Below are 19,143 nucleotides of genomic sequence, written 5' to 3' on the forward strand. Positions count from 1 at the left end.
TCTGTGGACAAGCTGTTTTTCTTTGATCAAAATATTTTTCACAATAATTACAGTAATCCTGTTCATCAGCACTTTGTTCAAACCACAAACATTTGTTTCCTCTTCTTTACACCCATTTAGGTATCTGTTGTCTGCATTACTGCTGTTAAGGCTTCTGTGGGTCTATGTGTTGAAATGTGACAAGCTTTTCTTGTCTAAAAATCTTCAGTGAACAGATTTTCACTAGGTTCCAGATACTGAGCCAGTTCTGAGTGCTGTATTTGTATACATAAGCCCTACTGCAGTCTTCTGGATTTATCCAATATAATTTGGTACATTTAGTCCAAGCAAGGGTTTAGGACCCCAAGTTATTTCTGATGCATGCAGGATCAGTGGAGAAAGAGAGCCTTCAGATAGCTACTTGGTCCACCTAAGACCTTGAAACACCTTCAAGACATACCTTTCCCTTTTCCCTAATTGCAAAAGGCTTGTAGGCGGAGGGAGCTGAGCCTGGAGAGTGTCACACAGCAGAGCTCCGTGGTGGTAGTGGTGCCTGCTGAAAGTATGACTGGGTAGTGACAGGCTGCGTATCACTGGAAATGTCCTATTTCTGCCTTTGCACTCTGATGACATGAAGACAGGCAGAAATAACTGCTGGGTTATGTTCAGTTTGAAAGACACAATTTTTTCAATATTAGGTGATACTGTTATTGGCTGTCAAATACTGAAAAATCAAGATGCGGGTACTTTTGCAGTTCATTTGTATGGCCTGGACCATCCCTCCCCTGGTAACCAGTGCCATAAAATTATGCCAGAGTAATTCAGGGAGTCACTGTGCCATACAGGTGAATAACCTGTGCTTCTGTCTCCATGTCCTCTTCTTGCACATATGAACCTTCAAGAAAATGAAGAGCCGTGGTAGCTTTTCGCCTTTATCAGCCTAATGCCAAAAGTGGAGTTCATACAAATATTTAAGTTTATTTCAAGTCTATGAATGTTTAGCCTGTGTCAATTTTCTACTGCTTTGAACAATCAGCTCAGATTTCTTGATCTGCTTTGTAAGTATGGCATTTGAATTCTAGCATGGGATTTGTGTAACTGTCAAATGAAGCTGCAGAATTAGAGATTAGAAAGTAAGGTATGGTCATGTACGTTAGCTCTTATTTACAGTACACTTCTCTGCACCTTTTTAGCAATGCAAAGGTAAAGAGGTGATTGCAAGAGCTGCCCATGCTCACAGCCAGGTCTTACAGCAGCTTTTACAGTAGACCAGCACTCAGTTGAATAGTGTACATATGGTGATGGACTGAAGGGAAATGACATGTCCCAGTCTGTCCTGAATGGGAGACCAGACACATTTCAGCATAAGGTGGGAATCCAAGGGTTTTCCAGCCAGTGCTTGGTTTGCATCTGGCACCTTTCTGTTAACAATTTCTGAGTTGGCTGCATGTGACTGTCATTACTGGCCAGGCTGAACTTAGATTACACAGATGTAACTTTGATTCAGATAGGGAAACTAAAGTTTGCTTCAGCTAGTCATGAAGCTATAATTGTGCTGAGTATATTTCAGATGTGAAAAGAATCTTGTGTACTTTCTCATTCTTTTCTGGGCCAGAGCCTTTAAAAAGTCCCTCTCCAATGGTCATGTAAGTCTTGTTTCCATTCCTTGCTTCCATCCTTCTTGTTCTTCTTACTCCCTATCAGATATGACAATTTTTAATGAATTTTGAAACAAATTGAAGAACAGATGGTTCCATGCCATCAGCAGCCAGCAGCTCACACTGTTGGGTAGAAGTGTCTGTGTCATGATGAAGAAACAGTTCAAGCCCTCAGATGGCAGCATACACAGAAAAATCAGAGCTGCCCTTGCTTTGCTAGGAAGTGCAGTGAGTGAGAGCAGACAAAAGGGATCAGCCCAGATAGCCCTGCTGGCTGGTGGGAAGGCTGGAAAACGTTGGTGTTCCTCAACACTTGCTGACACAAGAGAGAATGCATTTGTGTCCTTTGTCTGAAGTGCAAGAGAGAAGCAGTCTCGGTGAGCTCTGTGTCCATGACAGAGGCACTTAGCACTGGTTTCATCTGGATTGAGTATACTGGGCAACTTTTGACATGTCACTGTATAGTACCCAGTAGTGAAGTTATCTTTCACTCCCTATTTTAGAGTCACACTAGTGAAGTGTTTCCGGCACAAGCCTTTGCTTCCATTCTTATTCTGCTTCTTTTTGGCTTCTAAAAATGTAAATTTTCTGCATTTCTGATCACAGGAAAAGATGGCCATCCCACAACTGGGTGTATGTGGATGGGTTCCTGTATTCATCTGAGACCCCACTGACTTCACTCAACTTCCCTTCAATAGCTAATGTTCAGTCATGCATGCCTCATTTCAGGACTGCAGCCTAAGTTAGTTAGTCTAAAGTTGGTTCAATGTATCCCAAACAAAAATTAATGGGAATTCAGCCCTCAGGTAGCAGTGTGTATGTTTGAGGGTGGAATCCTTTCCTTAGCTTTTTTAATGATTTTTTGAGTCCAGCTAAAAATGGGCTATGTATGTTATATACATCGCTGTGACTAAAGGAAGCAAAGGGAATGGAGCACATTACATAATTTCTTAAAACTCGCAAGAGCAAAGCTTATTCTGAAAGATTGTATGTCTAAAATACATCAAATTCTTCTGTTTGCCTATGTATTTTCCACTGATGAAAAGGTTTTTCTTAGTGTTTGAAATAATAGAGTGTTTGGAAAACAGCTGTGTTTCTGCACTAGGACATTACATTCACATTTGTTTGGTCTGCAAAAGTCTTAGTTGGGATCAAACATAATTTGTCTAACTTTAATCCCTTTGCTCTGGCTACTCTCTTAAAATTCAGTAGGGTAACTTCAAGCTGGTAAATCAGACTCATCTAAAGAAGCCAAGATGTTATCTTCTGTCCTTCATTGGCAGTTGACTCCAGGAGGTCTCTGCAGCAGGAGGCCAATGAGATCCAGTGCTGGGTATGTCCATACTACCATCAGCACACAGATTGTTTTCTAAACTATTTCAACCTTGGAACAAATAATGGCAAAGCACTTCAAAGAAAGAGCCCAGGACCCTTTCAAGGAAGGAACATAGCTGTTGTTTGCTTCAGGCAGCCAGGAAAACTGGACCAAACTACACAACATCTAAGTTCATTCTAAAAAAATACTCTGAAAGACAGGATTATCATTGGGTCTTCCTCAAAGCTGACATCCTAATACAGATGGCTGGCTAATTTAAATTTGTGCTTGCCTCAGTTGCTACTTTACACTGCACAGTGGCTGCAGCCATTTAAGTCAACAGGAAAACAAATAATTTCGAGAAAATTTAGATTTCATCTTCAGTTTTCAGTGAAACTGACCATGACTGCAGTGGCCCTGAGCTACTAAGGAGCACATGAATCCATATATACAAAGCTATATCCTCTCTGCTTTAATTCATATTAATAAAAATACAAAGAGAACAATGTAAATCATGCAGCCTTTGTGGTAGCGATGTTCTCGTGGTAATGGGATTATTCAGTAAAATACCACAGATTTGTTCTCACTCAAACTTCCAAAAGGCAGAAATAAAGCAGGAGATATAGTGTTGGCATGCTTTTATATGTCTGTGCTTTCCACAAAAATGCCTGCAATACTACCAGAGTTACTGTGGAATCCTCACAGTACTGAAAGACAAATGGTGGGTTCCTTATAGTCCCCCTGGGCCTTGGTGATGCTGTGGAAACTGTGTTCTTCTCATCTGTTATCAGGTAAGCTTGAAGTTTCAGGAGTTAAAATGAGCTGTGTCTCCTCAGCTCAGCATCTAACTTGTGCAGGCCCAACATTCAGTGTTGTCCTTCTGGTCTGCAGATATTCACCAATCACAGAAAGAAAAGGCATGATGGGGTCCCCTAGGAAAGATAGCCGTGAAGAATGGGCTGTCAACACCATTTGTCTGGCTGGTAGCCTGGTCTGTGTATGAGAGACCCTCAAAGAAGACCTCAGTCCAGCAGGGTCTCCGTGACTCATCACGGTGATGACAGCTCCTTCCCAGGTTCCCTCATTTCTAAGAACCTCTGACACAGGGACAGGCAGCAGCATAGTGATGTTCATGTGCACAGCATACCCATAAAAAGGTTGGCATGTGGCAAACCTAGTACACATGAGTTGTATCACATTCAGACATTTGACAGGACAGGGTCAAGTATGTATGTCCTCTATGACATACATAGTGTATCCCATTGCAACAGTAAAGTTGGACATTGCCACCTAAGCCAGGGGCACTTGCTTTCTCCTCATACATAAGCCTGCTGTAGGCAATGAGCTGTGGCAGAGTCATATGCCTCCATGAGGAAAGAAGCTCCCAATCTTGTTATCCTGTTTGCCAGTGTACCTAGCCATGCCTTCAGCTAAGTGCAAGTGTAGCATTTTCCCCAGATGCTACTTTTCCTGGCAGGCTCCTCAGGCTGTTAGAAAAAAACAGCATTCATAGCATTTATTAAGAGGTTTAGGGAGTCAGAGAAAAGTTGCTTAGCATTTCAAATGTGTTGTTGTGTGAGACATTTAACATTATATCATAGCCTTTCCCCGCTTTGACCCATGCCCAAAAACACCAGTGATTTTACTGGTTTTACTCCTAAATGACCCTGGGACAATCTAGAGGAAAGCTGTCCCCCTTCAGCCCCCAGGGCTATGCTACCAGGAACAATAATCCACAGCAAAAGGATAGATATAGATATAGATATAGATATAGATATAGATATAGATATAGATATAGATATAGATATAGATATAGATATAGATATAGATATAGATAGATAGATATAGTTTGGTGGGTTTTTTTTCCTTTGCCCAATACATTTTTTCACCAGTAAGCACTTGCACTCCAAACATTACACACTCGGTCTAGCTACGTATCTTCCACCAGTTGGAAGACAACCTTCAAGGAGGTGGAATGATTCTAAAATCATGAGTATAAAATGCCTAGTTTTCCACTTTGTCTTCATAAAGGTTGTAACACAGGAAGCTAGGAATGCCGGGAAACACGGGCCCATTGAATCTGCCCACAGGAAATGCCAATGAAGGGAAATGGAGGAGGATGTGCATGGAAACTTGCCTAGACTGTCACACTGCTGGAGAGTAAGCTAGATTAATTCAGCCTGTGGCAAGAGAAAGTAGGTGATCAGCATACGGATTTTTTTCTCCCTAAAGAATGGGATTATCCTTAGGATGAGGAGCTGAACTCTTCAGGACATGCTAAGGAAGGCCATGTTGCTTCATGACATAGTAAAGATGCTGAAGCAGTTTTAGTAGATATTTACTGATTTTTATAGTCTAGAACTATATTAACTTATCTCGTGCTTGTCTTTTTTTATATGGCATAGCCCTTATTTTGATCAAATAAAGTGATTTTATTCTTTCATGTATTAAGTTTGTCAATTAATGAGGGGGACTGTGATTGACCCATTGGCAGTAATGAGATCATATTTCCCCAGTGAGTGGTGAACAGTATGCAATGGATTAGCTTTAAAATGTCATATATGTCGCAGTTGAGACGGACAAACGTGGTTCTCCATTATTTACAGATGGAACAGTAAAGGCAAACTTTTCCATGTCTTGTTCTGCTAAAGGAATAGTAAAGAAACAATGCTTCAAATCTATTACAACGATTTCCCATTGCATCGGAATCATTGTAGGAGAAGGTAAACCTGGTTGCAAAGCTCCCATAGTTGCCATAACCTCATTAACCTTTCGTAGGTCATGTAATAATCTCAGTTTTCCAGACGTCTTTTTGATAACAAACACAGGAGTATTCCAAGGGCTATGTGAGACCTCTATGTGTCCCGCAGCTAGCTGTTCCATCACAAGAGACTGCAGGGCTGCAAGTTTTTCCTGAGCAAGGGGCCACTGATTGACCCATACTGGTCTTTCAGTTAACCATCTTAGTGCTAAAGTGGGCCGAGAAACACCCTGCATCACAGTGACCCCTGCCAAAAATCCGTAGTTATCCGTACTCCCCACTGCCCTAGGCAATCCTTCCCCCATAAATTCAGCGGGGCAGGGGCCACATAAGGTCTCACTGTAGTCTTTTGGTTTTCAGGATTAGCAATTACTATTGGTTTAGCTGACATCAAACTGTTTGCGACTCCACCCAGCCCCGTCACACCTACAGTATTTGAAACCAAGGGCCAAGAAGGAGGCCAGTCCTGTTGTGAAATTGTAGTGACATCTGCTGCTGTATTAAGCAGTCCAGTAAGGGTCACCTGGCTGGGAACAAAAGCATTCATTATGAGTGTACAAACCATTTGTGGCCTTTTCTCCAACACTGTTTGAGACCAAAAAATAAGTGGCTTTCCAGTTGAACCAGGTCCATTGTCCCCACAAAGAACTTGCTCAGTCCTAGGAACAGAACTCTAAAAGGGCACAAGTTAAGCTAAAAGTGTTCCTTTTTGTATTGTCACAGGTGGTGTCGCTGTGGAAACCAAGGCACAAATTTGTCCTGTATAGTCTGCATCAATAACCCCCACGTGTACCATTAATCAGTACCAGGGTACTACTTGATCGTCCTATTAACAAAGCACTCAGTCCCCTGCCAGTTGGCCTCCAAGCATCCAGGGGCACTTTATGCACCTCTTGAGTTTGTTATAGTTACTGTGTGGGCGGTGGATACATCCATCCCGGCTGCTCCGCTGGTTTTTCCTGATAGTGCGTCACAGAGGGCTGCACGTGCACTGACCCCAGAAACGGATTGCCAGGGTTGCAAAGCGTTGTTGAAGGAGGCATTTGTGTCTGCACGCGCCCCTTCACGCTCTTCTTGTCGTTTCCCTGTGGCAGTAGCTGTCCGTTAGAATGATACCTAGAAGGGCACTGCTTAGAAAAATGTCCCTTTTTTCCACATTTGAAGCAAGTTACTGAGGCTGTATCAGAGACAGGTGTGTGTACAGCTTTTGAAGCCTGTTTGTTTTTACGTGGACTGATGGGTCTTACATAACCATTCCGACCGCGTTCATAGCACTTTTGATATTGTGTTTTAGCTGCTGCCATAGCAGCAGCAAGTGCAGTCATTTTATGTTCCACTGAACCGACCTTGGCACAAGCAGTAATCATTGCTTCTAAAGTTGGATCCCCTGGCAAAGTTTCAATCATTTTTTGGCAATCTGAATTAGTATTATCACGAGCTAGCTGTTTTACTAGCAGTCCCCGGACATTCGCATCGAATACCTGACATTCGACAAACAGTAGTAATTTTTCAACGAAGGAAAGAAACAGCTCTTTAGGACCCTGCTTGATAGCAGTATATCTCTGTTTTGGTTCTGCCAGCTCTGCTGTTCTAATTATAGCCTGGATCCCTATGGCCTTCACTTACTCAAGCACTAGAGGAGGCCATTGTGCTTGAAGTTGAGGATCAATAAACTGCCCCGAGCCCATCAATACATCCACACCAGTAGAAGAACGGGGATCGCTTTCTGGGAAGCGTGCATTTACCACTGCTTGTGCCTCAGCCCTTTGCTGCCAAATACTTCGAAACACTGAGAGCTGTACAGGTTGAAAAATAATCTGAGCGAACTGAGAAACATCGTAGGCAGTCATAGCTTCCATAGATAACAAACATAACCACTACATAACTGCAGGGGAGTTCGGCCCGTACTGAGCAGTGGCTTTTTGCAAATCTCGAATTACTTTCCAGGAATAAGAAACGTGCTCATGGGGCTCCCCCCCTGCAGGGTTATGGTATATGATGGGAAACACCATAGAGTCAACAGGTTCAATGGGTGGCGCCTCAATAACAGGGGTAGGAACCGATATAGTTTCAGATAAGTCCCAGTCCCCCACCTCCATAGCTTTTTCCTTCACCCTTTTCCAGAAGCACATAGGGTCCCGTGGTTTAACTGTCATCGAAGCTGGGGGTAAATCCCAACTTTTTGGTAAGTTCGGTTTACGCTCTGAAAGTCTACCCCCACCCTCAGGAATTTGCTCTGCAGCAGCGTGGGAGGGGGTCGGGGGCAGGCTGGGGGGACCCAAATCTATAGGAATTAAGTTATTTGGCTCGGTCTGGCTCACCACGAGGGGGTCCTCCCCACCTAAATCTTCAGGCAAGGGGAGATAGGAAAAAAAATGTCCATTTTTTTCTTCCGCGACTGATAGCGGCGGGGCAGAGGGTTGAACTGTGATTAATGGTGGTGACACAGATGGCGGAACCGTGGTTGATGATGGTAGAGCAGAGGTTCGAGCCGTGGTTGATGACTGCGAAGCAGTCGGTTGAACGCACTGCTCTGACCGGTGTTCTGGGGGCCCCTCCCGAGATCGTATATAACCCAACGCTGTTTTTTCATGTGAGTCTTTTATAGCTTTTATCTGATCTTGGGGCCACACATATGTATACGATTCTTTCATAATTTTTTTCTGATCTCGGGGCCACACATACGTATGCTCCTCCTTTATTCCTTTTAACTTTCCAAGAAAGTGCCACGGATCCTTATCTGTGTCAGATAATATGGACTTGGGTGGTTTTGACGAATCTTTAGTAACAGGGGGGGTCGGAGTAGCAATTAATCTTGCTTTTTCCTCTGAATCTGGCCCAGGAGAGCCAGGAAGACCATCCCCATCCGCCACCTCTGCCTTATCCTGTTGCTGTTTTAACTCTTTCAGAGTATCTAATAACAAGCGCCAGGTTGTTAACAGTTCAGTTGCTTCCTTGGACCCTTGGGTAGCACTATCAAACAGTTTATCTCCCAAGTCCATCCATTGTGACACACTAAATGCTGTCACAGGATTAACCTCTAAACCTTGTGCTTTGCCCCATAGTAACATTTTTCTTAAAGTCAGTTCCGGAAGGCTAACATCCCGCTTCTTCAGAAGCAGCTTCCATGTGGATAATATAGTACTCTCTTCTTTAGATAAGTTTCACCCCCCTGTTCCCGGTAGCTCACCTACTCCTTAGCGAGGTGTCTTTTCAATGATCCAGATCTTCGGCAGCTCTCCTCGGCTGCTCTTATCAGCTGTACCGGGCTCCGTCTCCGCAGCTTTTCTTCGGCTGTTCACAGCTTCACGCTGTCACCTTGTCATGCGAGATCCTCTTCAGGCAGGGTTACGTCAGGGTCACCAGATGTTGCGGTTGAGATGGACAAACGACATAGACCAAGTTCTTTCAAGATGAAAGTGATAGGGTAATAGGTGCCATTTATTGCTACAAGTGCATTTTTATACAATTCTACCAGTTCATGTGTCTTTTCACTATTGGTTACAAGTTACAGCACTAACATCTCATTGGTTAATTTTTCTGTCATCCATGTTATTCTTCTATCCCCTTCTCTCTCACGGGTACAACTCCATATCTCCAGATACTCCTTTACTCCCATCCTTCTCAAGGGTAAATCTTAATATCTTCAAGGCTGATCTCTACTCCCATATTTTCTGTCAAGGATTCCACAGACCCGCTCAGTTTCCCACACATATATCTCACTTTGCCTCAGAGGGCCCAATGCTCTGTAGGAGATTCCTCAAAGAAGCTGTGTGGACAATCTGGCTCTGACAGCAGAAGTGGTGAACTCTGGTAAAACACAACCTTGTATGCCTCATAAAGTTTCCTCTGGTGGACCCAATTGCAGATTGCTAATAATAGGAAAATAGGCAGAGGACCAGAGTCCCTGGGAGGGCACTTAAATAACTCCACCTTTATGTAAAGTAGAGGAATAGAGAAGATGTTTAATAACAAAATATAAAATACAGCTACAAATGCCTTATAAATAAAAGGACAATTATGATGGAGTATTTGTGCATTACAGAATAAATGTGGCCAGACCCAGAGAGTTGTAAAGTAACTACTAACATTAAATGTAGACAACCGGGAATGCTTTGTCCTTATGTCCTTATGTCTACATCTTTTGTAGCATATGATCAGACAGCCTTAGGACACACACAAAAGGAGCAGAACAGAGTCAAATTTCAGCTATTCAACAATTACAAGACAGCAAGATGTGATGGCACAACCTGAAGAAAGCAAGGACACATGGAATACAAAACATTTATAATAAGAGTACAGAAATATTTTTAGTTTAATGCACTTATATTTGCAAAGTAATTTTATGACATTTCATTCTCCACAGTAAATGAAAAAAACTGAGCTTTGTTTGCTTAGAACTGACTAGCTGACTACCAAGGCTAATTTACCCAATTACAAATTAGTTAACTATAATCTGCCTCACTAAGGTTCCTTAATTTCATCACAAAACCCAACAACTTCTACGTTTCTAATCCTATGAAAATATCATATATTTTCTTGTAAACTCGGCAAATGTTTTTCACTCAGTCCCCAAACAACACTTAAAGAATTGCACCAACTTATTTATGGCACTTATAGATTGTAGATTAGCGTAGGTTGAACAGGAAAGCCCTCACGCTGCTCATCACTGTAGGACACTTGGACTGGGTTCCAGGACCTCTCCATCCAGAAACGAGACCTGCAGTGGAACTGTGTGGTTAAAAGAGCAGCAGTAAATAGTAGTAAGAGAAAATTAGTGCAATGGCTTGTGTGACTGTACCGGAGTTCATCCATCAGAGCCTCCTTCAGAGCTGCATTTGGTTTTGCAGACCTGGTTCCTCCCTACCCACTACATTTCGTTTTCAGCCAAAAGCTGCTCATAAATGTAATGCCTTAAAACAGCAGTGTAATGTACACAAATGCTTGTAAGCTGTACATGCTCAGTCACAGTGCTCCTTTTCAGGCTGCCGCTCTGCTAAGTGTTAGTACTATTGATGATTGATGTGGTGCTGCTGAGCTGTGTGACACTTCACAAACATGTAAGAAGACTGTCTCAACCGTAAAGTCAGAATAACTTCCTCCGTTTCACAAACTGGGGTAATGGGCCTCCAGGGGAGGTCAGTCCACCTGGAAGGTGGGGGCAGATCTGCTTCCAGACAAGACCACTGCTAGTTTAGCATTAATTTCACCCGGAACGAGACAAAAGATGTTACAAGAATTTTCTTGGAATAAAAAAGAATTTTCCATATGTCTTTCTGAAGCGGGCACTGAGAAATGCAGCTTACAAGTCTTTTACTTGAAAAAGCAAGTCCAGTTGTTAAAAAAGAGGAAAAAAACAGAGCTGAGGTGCTCTTTTCCATTACATCAACAGATGTACAATATTTTAGATGAATAATGTGAAGAGGAAGCTGAGCTTGATGAGACTAATGAGAGGAATTTGAGAGAGGATGTGCCTTGGTCGTAGCAGCTACAAAGATAATGATTTGTAGAAAAACAAAACCAGTCTTCTGCTATTTCAAACAAATAGCAAATGTCCCAGAAAGAAAAAAAATAACATATTGTGAGGACTCAGTAACATCACTAAAAAAAGATCTATTCGACAGGTACTTTCAAAGCCCCACAATGCATGTACAGACACAAATATGCTGCATTCAAGACCAGTATTATGCATTTGATAAAACCACAGAACTAGACTACAGCTTTTTCCAGCTAGAAAATATTTGACATTCATTCAGCTGTAAATGAAAGGACAGGAATAAAAACATCAAGGAGAAACTTGACAAAATATTGAACAAGTCGATTTGTTTTCAGCTAAGCCTCTCCTTTTAATAAAGTATATTTCAAAAGAAAAAGATGTTTCAAATAACAAAAATAATGATTTTGTTCTAAAAAAGGCCATCTTTTCTATTACAGCATTGTTTTCATCCCCCTTGCAAGGCACAAAATTTAATGCGAATCCCTGCAGAAACAACCCTTACATTGGAATTCTGGGTTCTTTAACAGAAAACTATTTTTCTGAACACTTTCCAGTTAATGCATTACAGCTGTTGCAGCCAGACAAGTGTTAATTTAGAGGGCAAGAAGAGTTGCTCCGAGAGAACAACACTCTGCACCTCCGGCCCTGCTCCCAGCCCCGACCCTCTCCTGCCCCCAGCCCCGCGGCTGCTCCCCTGCCAGCCAGGCTGGCCCAGGCCGTGGCTGCGCCCCACTGGGCCCCTAGCACAAATACTGCCCCGCTTCCCAACCAGGGTGGTCCCTCCTCCCTCTCCCACCTCTTTCTGCCCAGTATTTACTGGAAACATGTTTGCTTGGAGGGGAGGGTTAATCCTTTTTCACACAGAGCTCTCCGTCCTTTTTCCCAGGAAACTTGTTCCTGAAATAATATTTTATTGCAGATAAATAAAACACTGCTAAAATTAGGCTCAGAAAGTGAAGTAGCAGGGTTTCTTGGCTCTACTCTTTCCCCTGTGTGGTCGTTGTCTGCTCCAGAGAGCTGCTGCTAGTGGTTAGCATCCCTTGTCAAACCAGTGGCTCTCAGAGGCAGCCCATGTCCCTGTCTTCATAAGGAACAGCCTTTGAAACTATTTCACCTTGCTTCTGTTATTTCTGCCATCCCAGCATCCGTTAAGAATTTTCAAATGAGCTGAATTCTGTTTTCAGGGTATGCTAACTACTGCCTCTAGCTGCCCCTAGGTAAAAATCAAGGCAACAATATTTGCTAACAATACAAAGTTGTTTCTAGATAGTTAAAAACAAACCTCTGCTCTAAAGAACTGCAGATATACTTTACTAGACTGCCTGACCAGAAAGCAAAATGGCAGGTCAAATTTAGTGTAGAGGAAGTGGTGTTCAAAGTGAAACCAAATCCTGCCTTCACAGATGATAGACTGAGCTGGCTAAGATCGCCGCTCAGGACTGATATTTTTTAATTATAATACATAGCTTGCTAAATATCAACTCAGTGCTTCACAGACAATCAAAATTCAGTTAAAATTTATAAATTATTAGCAGGAAATAGAGAACAAAATCATGTCAGTTTGCCATTGTAGCAAACTGTGATTCAGCTGCACCTTCAATGCACTGCAGATTGGCCATACCCTTCTCCCCCACTTCCCCTCATGCCAAAAAAATGATACCTGAATCTGAGGTCATAGTTCAGGTAGCAACATGGATTTAAAAAAAAAAAAATAGAGATGTATACGTCAGACAAGGAAAGACTAAATATGTTAAGGGCTCCTCAGCCTGGAAAAGAAGGGGATTTGATGAAGGTGTACAAAATCATGAGTGGACAGAGAGACCAGGGAGGGATCCATTGTTTCATCTCTTCCCATTCCAGAACTTAGGGGCATCAAATGGGATGGTTTCAGGTTTGAACGAAGGTTAAGCACATGTGCTATTCAATATATTTGGACGTTAAAACATCTGCATAGGTTAAAACCAAAACCATAAAATTTACAGAAGAAATACATCAGCCAGTGTTAAATGCAAAGGAAATCACTGAAATGCAGATTCATGGGGTGTGAGTGTGCTCCTGAGCTTCCTCTGTCCCCATGCTCCTTCCCAGTGATCCGCTGTAACCAAGAGCTGCCCAGACTAACTTAACCTTCAGCCTGATTTCAGTCTTGCTGGGTTTATGTCCTTTATGATTTAATGTCTTTATGTTATATGGCTTCATAACAACAAAGTAAAGTTTCCTCCAGACTGAGGCAAGCATTTCAGTTAGTGGCACGGTTTCCTCCTCCGCAACAGCTCAGTGCTGAGCACGGCACGTCTCTGTTGTGAGTCTGGTAGCCACCCACACCAGCACTGCCTACTCTGGCACTTCCATGCCATCTGCTCAGCTGCCCAAAGGGCTGTAAAGGCCCTTTGGAATGTTTAAATGACCCCCAAAGTTCATTGAAAATAATGTGGGTTCTCACAGAGTTTTGACAAGCCATTGTGTTTCCACCTGCTTGATTCCTGCAGCCCCAGGTTACAGCTTGGAATGATACAGGCAGCAATCACACCTTATTGTCTCACCTACACTGGCCAGTACAAAAATAAGGCTGGGCCAGCAGGAAGCAGCATTTGCCTGAGCCTAGGGTGAAGCTCTGGCTTCGTGGTCAACCTCTATGCCATGATAATGCCCAAAAAGAATCAGTGCAGTATAAATTACAGCATTCAAAATCTGATCAGGATCCATTCACATTGTTGATGCACCCAGTGAGGCAAGAGAGCTCCTCGTTCATGCAAGAGGTGGGTGATTTTGACCCTAAAATCCCAGGTGAGTGGTTGTGGCAGGGAAGATGACAGTGACCACCAGCTCCCTGGCCAGCTGCACATCTGGATGTCACCAAGCATGTGACGACCACAAACTACCACACTGCCTACATCACCTCAGAGAGCTTCAGCTACATGGCTACAAGCAAGAAAAAAAGCTTCCAGCTCCTTAATTCTGAGTGCCAGTTTACCTCATCTAGACTTAGATAAGACAAACTGTATCTAGGAGCCTGGTCAAGCTCCTCCAGGGCACAAAAGAAACCTATGGATTCTGTGAGCAAATTTTTTCATAGGCAGCTCAGTCTTCCAAGCCCAGGAATCCCTTCCATATATTTTTCTTCATTATGCAAGCCTTTTCCATCACTTTTCCACTTCGTGCTATTTCACAGAATCACAGAATGTGAGGAATTGGAAGGGACCTCAAGAGATCATCTAGTCCAATCCCCCTGCTGGAGCAGGAACACCTAGATGAGGTTACACAGGAATGCGTCCAGGTGGGTTTTGAATGTCTCCAGAGTAAGAGACTCCACAAGCCCCCTGGACAGCCTGTTCCAGTGTTCTGTCATCCTCACTGAGAAGTTTCTCCTCATATTTAAGTGGAACCTCCTGTGTTCCAGTTTGTACCCATTGCCCCTTGTCCTATAATTGGTTGTCACCGAGAAGAGCCTGGCTCCATCCTCGTGACACTCACCCTTTACATATTTATAAACATTAATGAAGTCACCCCTCAGTCTCCTCTTCTCCAAACTAAAGAGCCCCAGCTCCCTCAGCCTTTCCTCATAAGGGAGATGCTCCACTCCCTTGATCATCTTTGTCGCCCTATACTGGACCCTCTCTAGCAGTTCCCTGTCCTTCTTGAACTGAGGGGCCCAGAACTGGACACAATATTCCAGATGTGGTCTCACCAGGGCAGAGTACAGGGGAAGGAGAACCTTCTAATACACCCCAGAATGCCGTTGGCCTTCCTGGCCACAAGGGCACAGTGCTGGCTCATGGTCATCCTGCTGTCCACCAGGACCCCCAGGTCCCTTTCCCCTACACTGCTCTCTAACAGGTCGTTCCCCAACTTATTCTGGAACCTGAGGTTGTTCCTACCCACATGCAAGACTCTACACTTTCCCTTGTTATATTTTATTTATATTTTTATATTTACTAAGTTTCTGCTGACTTGGGAGTGGATTTATTTTTCTGGGCTACAAAGCTGCCACTTCCTTCTATGGAGGATGGAGTCCAAAGTCTGGTTCCTGGCAAATGGTACTCTGGTAGCTGGAGCTTCAGTGGAAACCACTTGCTGGGTCATTGCTATGTGTGCACTGGCTAATTTGCTCTAATGAATTAAAAACAATAAAACTACATTGAAAAAATAAAATTATTATAGTTGAATTTTCTTCAATAAGAGAACAAGCCATATTGTGTTGCTAACAATAAGGCAGAATAAAAAACTATACACAGTTCTGGGTGGTTTTCTCACATTTTAGTCACACTTTGAATCTGTTGCCTCACTCAAAAGCTTCACTAAAAAGATAATAAGGTTCAACACATTGCTAGTTATAATGCATGTGTGGACAAATACAAACTATTTTTATAGCTACAAAGATAGATCTTTGCTGTTTTGATATTGATTACCGGCTTCCACTGTGGTGTCCACTTGACGGTGACACTGTGCAGTGAGCCCATGTTCTTCTATTTCCTCTAAGGAGGGCAGCTGTTATGCCTCACTGCACCACCTCCAACAACAGAAAGTGAAAGCTCTGCAAGCTACTCTAAGCTGTGGGAGCTCCAGGACACTTCTCTTTCTCTTCCCCTTTCTGACTGAGACTTTGCTCTCCTCAAAGTAAGAAGAGGCAGAAAATGGAGAAGTTACATGGGATGTTGGATATCTGCATCCGCCATCAGACCGTTCTGGGTTACAGCCTTGTGTCTCTACTGACGGTTGCCAGCGAGCACATCTTCTCATCTGTGCTGTTCAGGTGTCCCTGCAGTTCTTGGAACTTGCTGTATGGCTCCGTCTTCCTCCTGGTGCCTGCCCTCATCCTCTTTCTGCTTGGCTTCGTGGTGAACGCCAGGACATGGCACCTGCTGACGGGAATCTGCCCTCGGAGGAAGGGATGCAGGTCTGACCCAAAGGAAACCTGCACCCGCTGCTGCCCCGTGCTGAGTCAGGTGACAGCCAGAGCTGCGGTGGCCCCTCTCACCTGGGTTGCGGTGGCCCTGTTCAGAGCCAGCTTCTACGAGTGCGCGGCCAGCGGGAGCAGCCCGTTAAAGAACCTGGTGTGCAGTGAGAAAGGGGGAGAAGCCTGCCAGGAGCTGCTGTTCCAAATACCCTGCAATGAGAAGTTATCAGAGAAGATACCGGGTGAACTCCTTAGGCTCCAGGCACAGTCCCAGGTAAAGCCCCACTGCTCTTTACCCTACTGGCTTCAGCCCTGGCTGCTCGATGTATGGTGGTTCCTGTAAACAGTCCTTGTCTCTCACGCTATATAATTCCAAAAGTCGTTAGCAAAAAAACCCCCACACTAAAAGATTGGTAGTGAGTGTATATTTGTGCTATTTCCTGGTTTTGCGTGTTTGCCGCTTACAAAACCTCTTCCAAAGCTTGGCAGGGAACCAGGCTAGAGACCAGGACTTTCCACAGCAAGTTTTCAACTTATTTAACTTAGACACGGTGCGAGTTCTTCTCTTTTTCCCTGAATACTTCAAATTTTTGTAAGTATGTATTAGCTGAGGGGAAGCTGAGGTCATGAAAAGAGAGGAAACGGGTGTCTCTTTGCAACAGAGAGCTGGCAAGTGAAACAAATAAGGACTGCTTGTTTGCCTATGAATCTCAACTCTTGAACATATTATTAATTTCATACTTGTATTCTATAAGATTAGTTAAAATAACTACCTGTCTTGTTAAAGTGTTCTTGTGCTGAAGGAAAACAGAGTAGTCGAAAATAAAAGCATATGTGGGTGGATTTTTTTTGTTTGAACTGAAATGAAACCCCAAAATTTTGGCAGCACTCCAGTATTGTTTTAGGTTTGTTTGGTTGTCATGTTATCTACAGTAGAAAAATCAGATTTTATCAGTTTTCCCCAGGAAAATAGGAAGAGTGGTCAGTGGGGTGAAGTTTATAAGATATTATAATGTCTCAGATTTTTATAAATTCCTGTTTAGTACAAATGCTTATTAAAACAAAAAGTGTTTCTATTTGTTAAATATTTAGCATGCTGCTCCTCCAAGAAAAAGGCTGAAAAGGGGCAAACTTTATACCATTGAATTCAGATAGGGTAAGAAAGGAGCAAAATCAAGGAAGACTGACTGCTACAGATATTACAATGAAATGTAAAAGAAACAAACCTGTCAAACAAAACCAGAAAAAGTGTGAGAACATTTTTATTACTGACCACAATTTTCAATATCTGATCTGCTTTCAAAAATATTAAGAAACAAAAAGAAAACAAACTAATTTTTCTTCAGCACTCAATGTTTTTCACTCGAAAAGAAAAAAAAGATCAGCCTGAGGTGAAAGGGGATGCTGTGAGACCTCCTCTGCCTGGAGCTTCCAGCTAAGTACCACTGGGTACTGGAGGGACCAACATTCGCTAGGACACCTGCTTTAGGTGAGGCCTCTGAGACTTATCTAGGGTTGTTAAAATTATGCACAAAACAAGAATGAATTTCCATATTCAGTAGTCAAATCTGTGTCCTGCCTACAAAGCCTACAAATACAACTTTTTCTGTGGTCTGTGGCAACTGGCTCTTTTTTGCAGGCTCATACATCAGGGAGAGCAATTATTTCCCAAGAGCAGACAAAACGTGGTCAGCAGGAGCTCTGATTTGCAGTGCCTGAGGAGGACAGGGTGATTCTGCACCCTGTGTACCATAAATCTGACCACAACTGCAGATACTGCCCATCAGTGTCTTGCCTTGCAAGCTGAGAAAGCTGGATATAACAGAGGAAAGAACTTCACCATCTCTTTTTTGGTATTCATCCTTAATTCAACAAGCTCAGGGGTGCAGAAGTTCTGTCAGACTGACTGAATTGTGTGCATGGGATCTTCCCGCAGTGATCGGAGTGTTCCAAGTGCTCCAGGGAGCCTTTGCTTACAGTGTTCATGTCTGCTTCAATGTTAAGCTCTATACTCCTACATGTGGCCATGCAAACCCACTCTTAACCTCTCTGTTTCTTTTCCAAGCTGTTAGGATGGCTCGTGATCACCGTCACAGTGACCGGGTATCTGATTGCAACATGTGTCAGCCACTGTCGGTCCCCAGTTAGCTATCTTCAGCTCAAATTCTGGAAAATTTACCAGCAAAAAGAATGGGAGCTCTTTGAGACCAAGGCTAAAGAGCATGCAACCAGGCTGGCAGAAATAAATACAAACGCCTTTTTTGAAGGCACTAACCAAGAACAGTTTGTGACTCCCAGCAATGAAGACTGGTGGAAGATTTCATCCTTGTATACCTTCAGCTCGCAAGAGCAGTATTATAGCACGCTACACAAGTATGTCAAAACAAACAGAGGCAACAGTGTCAGACCCAGGGAGGGAGATCAGAATCCTTCTGGTTTAGAATTTGTGGATGAAACAAATGAAAGCGAATTGGGATTTTAGTGAAACAAAACCTTTGCAACGCTGGCAATCTTTTAATCCTACTGATATAAGAAGAGTCTTATTCTGTGCTCTTATTGAATTCTGCATAAATTGCATGTCAAAGCTAACAGTTGTAACCCTCAGCAGATTTAAGTACACTGTATTACTGTTGCTTAAGTACATTTAAATAAATACATCTGTCATGATGAGAGTGTTCATATATTGTTGTTCATGAAGAAGAGTCACATGTGTAAAACAATAAGCATCCACAAAGATGTCAGCACATTCTATGTCAAATTATTACCAAACACCTTAAGAGCATTTGGTGGCTGGAGTGACAATACCAAGCCTTCACACCTGGCAGTATCAAAAAGCCAAAAAGGAATTGAGGTTTTGATCAGAAATTCAACTTAGCTCATTAGCTCTCACTTGACACTATATGTTTCAGTGGAGTTTAGAGCAAGCTCTAGACTAAAACACTTACCTACAATCAATTATTTTCTCCAGACAAATATTGTATCTTTTAAATTCTGGGAAGCAAGTAGCATTTTGGAGCTACCTGTGCATAACAAAGG

At 42.9% G+C, this 19,143-nt stretch overlaps 1 protein-coding gene across 1 annotated transcript; it reads left to right on the top strand.

Annotated features, from left to right (window-relative positions):
• Positions 1-15,716: 15,716 nt before the first annotated feature.
• Positions 15,717-18,774, top strand: CALHM6 (calcium homeostasis modulator family member 6). Its single transcript, XM_005507458.3, has 2 exons — positions 15,717-16,381; positions 18,173-18,774. Exons 1-2 carry the CDS (start codon positions 15,845-15,847, stop codon positions 18,587-18,589), a joined length of 954 nt encoding a protein of 317 aa, XP_005507515.2. The 5' UTR covers positions 15,717-15,844; the 3' UTR covers positions 18,590-18,774.
• Positions 18,775-19,143: the final 369 nt, after the last annotated feature.

The sequence above is a fragment of the Columba livia genome, chromosome 3 (assembly GCF_036013475.1).
Source record: "Columba livia isolate bColLiv1 breed racing homer chromosome 3, bColLiv1.pat.W.v2, whole genome shotgun sequence".
Taxonomy (NCBI): domain Eukaryota; kingdom Metazoa; phylum Chordata; class Aves; order Columbiformes; family Columbidae; genus Columba; species Columba livia.

Coding starts and splice junctions, on each gene's coding strand:
- CALHM6 (XM_005507458.3), top strand. CDS start 15,845: ATGGAGAAGTTACATGGGATGTTGGATATCTGCATCCGCCATCAGACC. Junction 16,382..18,172: donor GGCTCCAGGCACAGTCCCAG/GTAAAGCCCCAC, acceptor TTCTTTTCCAAG/CTGTTAGGATGGCTCGTGAT.